Genomic DNA, 11,149 nt, shown 5'->3' with positions numbered 1-11,149 from the left:
GACAGCTGTGATGGCAAAGCATTATAAGCATCAGCATATGTACATCAATTATGTGTCTTGTGAGAGTTAAGAGAATTAAATGAGTTAATGCTTGTAAAGAACTCAAGTGTCTCATATGCAGTATTATGTGAGTACTTATTAAATAAAAACAAGGGGTGGAATTACAACCATACAATTTGAATGATGTGTCCCTATTACCCCCAGTTAAGAAGCATGGAATCCACAGAGCTGAGCAGTGGTACAGAGAAGAGTCACTAACATTTTATCTATTTATAGCCAAATTCATCCAGAGGTATAGACGGTCCTGTCCTCAGATTGGAGGTGGAAATTGGGAGACAGAGAGAGATATCACCACCTTCTTTAAATTGGTCTCATTTAAAATAGGTCTCATTTCCTTTTTAAAAGATCTGGTGTTGTGTGCTACATTTACTAGGGAAGATTTAAATAAATTACTCCAGAACGATTAGCAACATGCTTCATAGTAAATTCACAGATTAGGGAAGCCTGAGTCGCTCAGTCAGTTAAGTGTCTGACTTTGGCTCAGGTCATGATCCCAGGATCCCAGGATCCTGGGATCCCTGCTCAGTGAGGAGCCTGCTTCTCCCTCTACCTGCTCCTCCCCCTGCTTGTGCTGACAAGTAAATAAAATCTCCCTTTTTTAAGACTTTATTTATTTATTTATTTGTTATTTATTTATTTATTTATTTATTATATTTATTTATTTATTTATTTGACAGACAGAGATCACAAGTAGGCAGAGAGGCAGGCAGAGAGAGAGGGAGGAAGCAGGCTCCCTGCTGAGTAGAGCCCCATGAGGGGCTTGATCCCAGAACCCTGAGATCATGACCTGAGCAGAAGGCAGAGGCTTTAACCCACTGAGCCACCCAGGTGCCCCATAAGTCTCTAAAAAAAATAGATTCACAGATTATAAGGGAAACACACTTTTCATTATTCATATAACTTGTCAGAATGGGCTCAATTATTTGGCACTATGACCTTTTCAGTACAAGGACCATATCTTCTTCATTTCTGGTACCTGGCACAAAGGGAATGTTCAATTAGGCATGGGTGCTTAGGCAATGTAACTTCAAATTACTGCACCTTCTAAAAGGCTTCCCAGGGCCATAACAACGCATTCCTCTCTTCCTGAAGTCCTCCCATTTTTATTTCACCAGGGTTGGAATCCTTTCAAGGGTCCTGCCTGCACTATACTCATTGACTATGTGATGTCTTCCCATCACTATAATGTTCAACCAGGGGCAAAGAAATGAGCAAATTGGCTTCTACAACAAGTGAGAAATTAGATGATTCCTCTCCCCACTCCCAATTTCTGATATTTGCAACAAAGTCTGCAAATTAACACGCTCAACAAGCATGTATTAAGTCTTAACCATAGGCAAGCTGTAGAAATAAAGATGAAAGAGAGGTAAATCCCAGCCCTCCCTTCCTGAAGAACTTCTAGTTTAGTAGGGAAAACAGACTCGAAGCTTCACAGCATTAATCCCAATTGTAATTATGATTATTTTGGTTTAATGCCTGCCTTTTCACTACATAGTAATGAGGACAAATAAGAGTCTGCTCTTTACCACTATATCACTAACATCTAACAGTGTCTGCCACTTAAAGCACTCAGTATTTATCAAATATTTATTGTCAAATATTGTTTCAAGAGCATCAAGGATTCACAATGTGCTCACTGCAGGACAGTAGGGTAACATGAACACCCTGCCCTTTATTTTGTATGTTGGGTATGCATGTGTTGAAAGCGATTCCTTGAGTGGGAGCTGATCATTATCAAGTTGTGGGGTTGTTTTTCCAAAGTAATCAAAATTTTATTTATCAGGCCTTCTACTTGGGAATCACTTTTGCCTCTGGAAAGTTCAGAGGAGCCAGGAAGTGACAGGGAACAAGTATTTGTCTTTGATTCTGTTTTAAAAAGGAAGGGTATAGTATGACTCTAAGTCAAGAATCATAGTACACCAAAACAAAACAAGAAGAGTACAGGGAGCCACAAGATTCCATGGTTCCAATGATACCAGAAAGGCAGTCAGGGTAAAGCCAGAGTGGAATACAGATTGTCCATCTGCCTAGAAAATGCCCTGCAGTCTTTTTGTCTGAGGAAGTGAAGTGAACCAGCAGCAGGCCACAGGAATTTCGTACAAGACAAGAGGAATACCAGCGAGGTGGCCTTGTTAAGGTCTTTGTATCTCTTAAAATTCTGACTCTGCTTTTTACTTTTCCCTTGCTTCAGAACACTACAACTACCAATGGCTGAGATCTTCGTATGATAGCTGTTTATCCAAACTGATTCTTTTCTTTACTTTCTACCCTGAGCTTTTCATTCCTCTGCAAAAACCTAAACTCTCTCCTTCTTGTTTTCAAAAAGAACATCAAAAAGAGAAAAAAGACAAAGCTCTAAAATAGTAAGATATATAGGCTGTTGTTTTTATGCCTATTAATATCCTATGTCTTAAAAAATATAACCTCATTAGAGGCATTAAGCACATTGTTTTTGTTGGCCCTCTCTGTGGACAGGGGTCACTTTTTCTCTTTTGTTACTCCCAATAAGCCTGGTTCAATGCTAAGCACATAGTAAGCACTGGGACAGCCAAGGGAACATGTAACAAATCTAATACACTGGACATTCTTATGATAAAATAAAAATTGAAACCAAGAATTTTATGTATTCATTTCTGTCCTTGTTTTCCTATATATAGTACCCTATTCAGATGCCCTTATAAGCCCTTACCAGACTTTATTTTAGCTGCCTATTTAGATTAGGTCTTTAATATCTTCCATGAAAAAATAACATACTGCAACTTAAAAAAATGACAGAAGTAAAATAAATAATGATGAATGTTTAAAAATGAAGAAGGCTCTGATAAAATATTGGCAATTAATCAATATAAGGATGTTTTTATCATTCATCTAGAAGTACAACTCAAGATTCAATTTATTTTGCAATAGCTATCTGTGTACCTGATAGTCAATACTCAAACATCAACAAATTTTTAATTTTTATTTAAATTTTTTAATAAATTACTAATTTTTTAAAATTACAGTTTTTCCCTTAAATTTACACAGATGAAGAAAAGTAACACACTAGAAAAGTTATTAAGTATAGTCTCAGGCTTATGTAGAATTACGACTGCTTTTAAAAATTACTGAAATGTCTTTTCAAAGAAAATTTTCATACAAAGATATGTTTGTCCATATAGCGGACTGTAGACAGCCACAAATGTGGCATCCTCAAAACAGCACATAACTAGTAAATGTAATGCCACAAACCAACTTATTCCTTTAAAATTTCACTAAGTAATTCCAAGGAGTACAAAGAACATTACAGGCTTCTAATGTTCATCCTAAGAATTAGGTAGTCTTCTTGGATTTTTTCTTCTCTGCTTCTTCCTTTTCCTTTTCTATTTCAGTTACTTGTAATTCAATTTCTTTGGCACTAAACATCTGAAAATATTTTAAAAAGCAATTTCAATTATACCAGTAATTTCTAAATATTTCCAATATGAAGAAACCAATTATATTTTATACATTTATATTTTCTATTTAAACTTTAATTTTATATCTTCAAATATATAATGAAGTACATATAAGCAAAATACTTGTAACAAATATGGACAAAATCTGAACTCTATGATATTTCCACTATTGTGCTAAAAAAGCAGGGCAAAGTGTTATATTGCATTACATATCCCTTATATGCATATAATTCTGAAAACATTTTAATGCCAGCTTATTCTGTTCATGAGCAAGTAACTCATTATTGAAGTCCCCTCTCCATACCACTGTGTGATTATCTGATAGGGTATCAGCCATCAGAATATCCAGAGAGTAGGGAAAAGATGACTTACACTGCTTTGTTTACAATTCCCTCGCTAAGTGTAAAGCAAAAATAGCTTTTATTTTATATAAATACATTTTATTATATTTAAAATTAAAGATAGGAACAACTTTCTCAAGGTCATACTATTAAATATATCAATTTGCTGGAACTTAGGTCTATCTAACTCTAAACTTAAACCCAGGTCTATCTAGTTCAAAGGCCATGCCCTATCTGCCACACAGCATTTCCTGAAACAGCACGGGGGAGGGAGTCTAACTTTGCTGCCAGTGCTTCTATTATCCTACCACGCATCAGTAAGAAATATATGCATGACTGGGTGGGTTTGACCATTTGGGTATATATGTATGTGCTGGAGCTGGAACTGGAGAGGTAACACTGGCCTCTTGCTTTTGTGTCCTTGTGCTGTGGCATGTCTGTTCCGAGACCCTAGACAGCAGGGGTGACAGCATGGCCCAGTTCTCATCTCCACACCTTGTGCTCAGCATCATGGTTATTTTTGTGGGGCTGTGCAGGGGCAGAACCAACACCTCTCTTCCTGTTTCTCTCATTCCTCGTATTCCCATCTACTGGTTGGCTAATAAACAGTGGGAATGTGGTGTCCAACAAGGCAACTATGCAACTCAGAAAACAAAAACCCCACCGCTCCATCCAACACTGATTTTAACACTATTTCCTCTTGAAGTATTTCCTTCAAAACAAACGTATATGTAAAATTATCCTTTTTAGTATACTTTTCATATAGTTTCCCATGCTGTAACTGCTTTTTACACTCTCACCTAGACAGCTGGCAGACTGCACTGTGTATAGTCCTACCTGAGGAACAAGCATGAACCACATTTCAGATGTTCTTTACCAGTGAGTCCTCTGACATAGTACTCTGGACCATTTATTTTGTGGTTCAGTGGTTTTAACCCATAATGGCTAACAAAGGGTACATAAAGAATAATGCCAGTCTTGCCACAAAGAAATACAGAAAGGTTATCACAGTAGGTATTAAAATTTAAGTCTTACAGAGGCTCAAGGCACTTTTTTTTTAAGGTTTTTATTTATTTGAGAGAGAGATATTGAGAGAGAGAGAGACCAGAGAGGGAGAAGCAGACTGTGCTGAGCAGAGAGCCCAATGGGGGCTTGATCCCAGGACCCTGAGATCATTACCTTGAGCTGAAGGCAGATGCTCATGTGCCCCTCAAGGCATTTTTAAGTGAAAAGTGAGAAAATAGATTTTTTTTAAAAACAGTAGAAAATAGATTAAAAAAAAAAGTCAAGGGGTGGAGGTTTTTTGACATAATGAAAGCTAACACTATGTTAGAAGCCTGGAGGCCCAACAGTTATACACACAATAGCTGAACGACACCACCAGGAAGAATATCTTGATTTCAAAAGATCTAGAAAGATAGGGAGATGAACTGCTCCTTATAGAAATACCTTGTTTTGATTGTGCTTTGCAGATTCTACATTTTTAATAAATTGCTGGGCTTCTTTTCTTTTTTAAGTAAGCGCTCTGCCCAACATGGGACTTGAGCTCAGGACCCCGAGATCAAGAGTTGCATGCTCTCCCGACTCAGGCGCCCCTGTGCTTGTTACAAATTCAAGGTCTGTGGCAACCCTAGGTCAATCAAGTTTATTGGCACCATTTTCCCAACAGCATTTGCTTACTTTGTATCTGTTTCACATTTTGTTAATTCTTGCAATATTTCATATTTTTTCATTACTATTATATTTGTTATGGTGATCTGTGATCAGTAATTATGACTCACTGATAGCTCAAATGCTGGTTAGCATTTTTTAGCACTGTATTTTTAAATTATGTACATTTTTTAGACATAATGCACACTTAAGAGACAATGGCTCTTAATATTGTAAACATAACTTTTATATGTATTGGGAAACCAAAAAATTCATTTGACTTGCTTTATTGCAATATTGTTTTAATAGTGGTGGTTGGAACTGAATCCTCAGTATCTCCAAGGTATGCTGTATGTGGAGGTGGGAATAAATGTCCATAGACAATGTATATACTAATCCCATATATGACTGACTCAGTGGGGGTTCCTACTTAAAAGAATATATACTAAATGGGGTAAGCCAACATATAAATCTCAGCTCCTCTAAGTCTTCACAAAGGACCAGAGATAGGTAACTGCTTGCAATAAACACATACAAATTAGTGAACATTAGCCTGTAGAAACAAAACAGATTACATCATAATGTCAGTTGTGGGATCCTAATGGGTCAAATTGCATTATATTACAGATGTTTTTTCCTCTTTGGTTAATGACTTACTTTCAAAGGCTGGTTTCTTCTTATTACAGCAAGTTCAATGTTTTTTCCACCAGACTGGACAACCTAATGTAGAATAAGCACAATATTAAAATTACTTCAGCAAATCTTATTTTTAGTAAGGAAGTAGATAAGAAAAGATCTTCTCTCCCCATGTTCTTCTGACTATGCTTTATTAGATCACTTACTTCTAGCAAAGCTCTTATTGCTAATTTGATAGCCTCATTGTCGTTTGCTATAGCATCTTCTGTGTAATTTTTTTCTAGAAATTCTCGGACAGTTTTAGCACTTCGGCCTATTGCATTTGCCTTGAAAAATAAAAGATAATTATTAATATCATTGCAATATGAAAGAATTTATGGTTACTCAGTGTTTAAAGTTTACTGAGATATTTCTTAGTATAATTACCAAATGAAAATTGTAGTTTTGAAAACTTAGCAAACATTTTGGCAGCTCATTTTGTTACTACGTGAATGATCCATAATGGTGGTGTGACTTATCTTCAAACATCCCAGTGCCTTGTCCTGGTCAATGCCTTCTACTACTTTAATGGCTCCCAAGTCCTTGATAACCAGGGAAGACTGAAAGAGTTGAAATTCAAAAGATGTACAGAGGAAAGGAGGTAGGACTTTGCAATATAGTACCAAAGGAAGAAAGAGAAAAGGATAAAAAGGACATCGACCTGAAGAAGAAAGCTGTTTGCATGAATAGGACTGTGTGCATCATTTTCTTAGAACTTAGAAGAAAGTGGTCACCTAATTATTGATTATCTTTCATTCTATAAGGGAGAAAAGATTCTTCCATTCTATTCTGCATTTTTCTTTGTTCTTTAGAAATTTTCATCACATGCCCTGGCTTCATAGCCACAGGTGGTCTAAGGCATGTTCTTTTAATTCAGTCTAAATATCTAGGCAAGTATTAGTGATGATAATGAGGATGAGAATAGCAATTCTTTTTTTTTTAAGATTTTATTTATTTGACAGATAGAGATCACAAGTAGGCAGAGAGGCAGGCAGAGAGAGAGGAGGAAGTAGGCTCCCTGCAGAGCAGAGAGCCTGATGCGGGGCTCGATCCCAGGACTCCGAGATCATGACCTGAGCCGAAGGCAGAGGCTTAATCCACTGAGCCACCCAGGCGCCCCGAGAATAGCAATTCTTATATAAGGGAGCACTGATGTGCCAGGCACTATGCTAAGCATTTTACATGGATTATTTCCTTTAGCCATCACAAAAATAACTGAATAGTTACTATTATAAACTCCAATTCATGAATGAAGAAATGGGGGCTTGGAAAGGTTAAAATAAGTTTATCAACTTCAGCACTATTAACATTTTGGACTGAATAATTTTTTTTTTGCTGTGGGGGTCTGTCCTGTGCACTGTAGGATGTTTAGCAGCCTCTATCCACTAGATGTTAGTAGCACTCCCCACCCCAGTTGTGACAACCAAACATGTTTCTGGATATTGCCAAATGTCTCTTAGGGGGTACAAAATCACCCTTATTTGTGAACCAGTGTTTTAAATAATCTTGCCCAAGAGCACAGAGGGGATAAATAGAAGAGCTGAGCTTTGAAACCAGGTAGTCTAAATTGACACTCTAAGCTCTGACCTCTGATGCTATGCTGCCACATGCCCCTTTGCTATGATGACTTTAGAGAGAGGAAAGAACCAGCAGAAAGGCCCATCCTTGTGTTCAAGGATCCTGGCATTGAATAAGGGCATGTCTTAGTTCTAACTGGTTATGGTTAGTATTATGATTATAGGAAAGAGATCGCAAAAGAGATGTTAGGAAGTGAGCATGAAAGCATACCTTTTGTACTCCACGACAGTGTATTGTTCTGGTGAGCAGAATATTATTTTTACTTCACAGAACTTTTTCTATTCCTTTATATTTCAGAGGGTTAAAAAAACAGCTGTGAAGTTTTAAATTAAATTTTGTAGCTTTGAAATTTCACTAAGATCAAATGTAAAGACTTCAAAATGGTATGACTTTGAAGTATTATTTGCTACTAGCTTTTCGGGGGTAACTAGTTGTTGCCCAGAGAGGAAGGATATAAGGAAGGGGTTTATCCAGAAATCTCAATGAACCCTTAGAAGGTTACCTTATAAATTTCTGGTGACTTTCCTGTCCATTTCTTCTAATTGGCAATATAAACTTCTTTAATTCTTACCTACTTGACTGGTTTCCTAAAATCTTCTTCCCTCCAAATCCATCCCAACAGACTCTTAGTTTTGCAATGTTTTTTCCTGCATGCCTACAATGATTAATGATAATTTTCTATGGCAAAAATTATTAGCAGCCATCTCCAATATCCATTCTTCCTTTATGACACTAGGCAATATGCCTGCTGAAAAGCATCATTTCCTAGTCTTGGTTACCAAGAGGAATATGTGAGTGGAAATAAATGGGTAGAACTTGTGAAACCTTTATTGCCTGGAATGCAGACAGGTTGGCTGGAGATCTAGCAGCCACTCCGAGCACATGGGCAAAGACTAAGATAATAAAAAATAAAAGATAATAAAGATAAGATAAAGATAATAAAAAATAAAAGAGTAAGATAATAAAAGAGACAAACAACAGCAACTGTCTGCCTTTAAACTTTTCGTTAAATGAGAAAAGTAAATTGTTATGTGTTAAGAATCATCTCATCTCTGTTGTTTGGAGCCAGAATACCTCACAGATAAATTTTGTATACCTTAAAGATATACAGAACAAAAATTGATGGGGCACCTGGGTGGCTCAATTGGTTAAGTGTCTGTCTTTGGCTCAGGGCATGAATGATCTCAGGGTTCTGGGATGGCACAGTGCTAGACTCCCTGCTTAGTGGGGAGTTTGCTACTCCCTCTACCTCTGCCCCTCCCCCAGGGTTATACATGTTCTCTCTCTCTCTTTTAAGTAAAATAAATAAGATCTTTAAAAAAAAAAAAAGACTAAAAATTGATGGGGCACCTGGGTGGCTCAGTGGGTTAAGCCTCTGCCTTTGACTCAGGTCATGATCCCAGGGTCCTGGGATCGAGCCCAGTGTCCGGCTCTCTGCTCAGTGGGGAGCCTGCTTCCCTCCCCCCCTGCCCCCTGCCTGCTGCTCTGCCTACTTGTGATCTCTCCCTGTCAAATTAATAAATAAAATCTTTTAAAAAAAGATTAAAAATTAATAAAGAAGATCATTTTGGCAGGAATACTTTATTTACTATTAGAATTTCTTAGCTGATGAGTAATACAATGGTTACATTTTGTGTGGTCTTCTATAGAAAGTATGAAAGCCTGATGAATCTTGATCTTTCCTAGCTCTTTTATATCCACTCCAACCAAGATTTATCACTATGAGATGTCTTGTCAAGGTCAGCCATGACCTGATCATCACCCTATCCAATCATTTCACTTTTTACCTGACCCATCAGTGGCTGTAGCTCAGCTGATTAACTCTTCTTGGAATACCGTTTTCACGTTTGATCTGGGACATCCCTCCTCTGGGTTCTCCTTCTTCATAGACTATGCTGGATCCTTCCCCACCTTCCACTGATCCAATACTGATCTGTATCAGGTCTTGCCTGGATTATTATTTGATACAGTCTCCTAATTTTTTTGCTTGCTTCTACCTCACTGTATAGTCTGTTCTCAATACAGCAGCCACACAGATCCTTTAAAAATAGTTAAGTTAGATCATGTTACTTTAATATGTTAAAACCTCAAATGGCTTTCTTCTTATTCTTCTTATTTTTTAATTATTTTAAAATATTTTATTTATTTATTTGAGAGAAAGCAAGCACAAGCAGGGGTGGGTATGGGAAGGGGGAGGCAGAAGGAGAAGCAGACTCCCCACTGAGCAGGGAGCCTGATGCAGGGCTTGATCCCAGGACCCTGGGATCATAACCTGAGCCAAAGGCAGACACTTAACTGACTGAGCCACCCAGCCACCACTACATCACTCTCTTTAATATTCAAGTGCTATCCGTGGCCTTCAGATCCTGCAAGATCTAGCCCCTCCTACCTCTGTTACTCATCCCTCATGACTATCTTTCTGGATTCACCACAGCACAGTCATATGCTCTACACAGAGCTTGATATCTTGTAGATATGGAACATACTGCCATCTTGGAATTTCATCCTGATTGGTTCCTCTGTTTGGAATACCACAGAAATAAGTACCTGGCCTGCTTCTTTACTTTCTCCAGGACTCTTTAAATATCACCTTTTTAAAGGTGCTTTCCCTGACTACTTTACCTACTAATCACACTCTATCCTCCTAACCTTGATCTCTTTTTCCCCCATAGGACTTATACTACATAAACATCATCTGTACCTTTTTTTGTCACCTCTGTATCCCCAAACCTAGAACAATATTTGATACATAATGTATAGACTGATTATTTGTTAAATTATAGACTATTAACATATTTTACTTTGTAACTTTTGACGGTAATTATCTTTGGGAATCCTACACTACGATATTCCTAAGTACAGAGATATCAACTCACATGCTTACTGCTCTGGTACTCAATTCCTTCTTCATTTCTGGCCCCTTAGGATTTTCAGTCTTTTTCGGGAGTTCAGCTATGCATTAAAAACATGTTAATGATCATTCTGGCTTTTTAATGGTTATAGCAGGAGAATTTTTGATTAATTCAATTTAATGTAATGTGCCAAACCCCAGAATCTGTTACTCCACATTAAAAAAAAGCTTTCTGCAATATGAAAACATATAAAGAAGAAAAAATATTTCAAATAGAGTGTCCCCTCACTACTGGTCTGGATACTGCCAGAACTACTGGGCTAATGGATTTTTTTTAAGATTTTATTTATTTATTTGAGATAGAGAGCAAGAGTGTGAGAGAGAGAGAGAGAAAGAGAGAGAATGAGTCGGGGGTGGGGGGAGGTAGGGCTGGAGGGAGAGGAAGAAGCAGGTTCTCCACCGAGCAGGGCAACTGGCTTGGGCTTGATCCCAGGATCCTGGGATCATGACCTGAGCCGAAGACAGATGCTCAACTGCCTGAGCCACCCAGGCACCCATGA

General features: G+C 37.7%; 1 protein-coding gene across 3 annotated transcripts in view; it reads right to left on the bottom strand.

Annotated features, from left to right (window-relative positions):
- Positions 1–3,369: 3,369 nt before the first annotated feature.
- The window catches only part of PSMA8 (proteasome 20S subunit alpha 8), a 47,575-nt gene continuing 39,795 nt past the window's right edge, over positions 3,370–11,149 (bottom strand). For all 3 annotated transcript variants that reach the window (XM_046025738.1, XM_046025739.1, XM_046025741.1), the window contains exons 5-7: positions 6,328–6,447; positions 6,143–6,205; positions 3,370–3,462 (exon numbers count right to left, since the gene is read on the bottom strand). In XM_046025738.1, the coding sequence (XP_045881694.1) occupies positions 3,370–3,462; positions 6,143–6,205; positions 6,328–6,447 (276 nt within the window). The remainder of the gene's footprint in view (positions 3,463–6,142; positions 6,206–6,327; positions 6,448–11,149) is intronic.

The sequence above is a fragment of the Meles meles genome, chromosome 12 (assembly GCF_922984935.1).
Source record: "Meles meles chromosome 12, mMelMel3.1 paternal haplotype, whole genome shotgun sequence".
In the NCBI taxonomy this organism is placed as follows: Eukaryota; Metazoa; Chordata; class Mammalia; order Carnivora; family Mustelidae; genus Meles; species Meles meles.
Note: the sequence above shows the minus strand (reverse complement) of the source record. Positions and strands in the feature narration are given on the sequence as shown.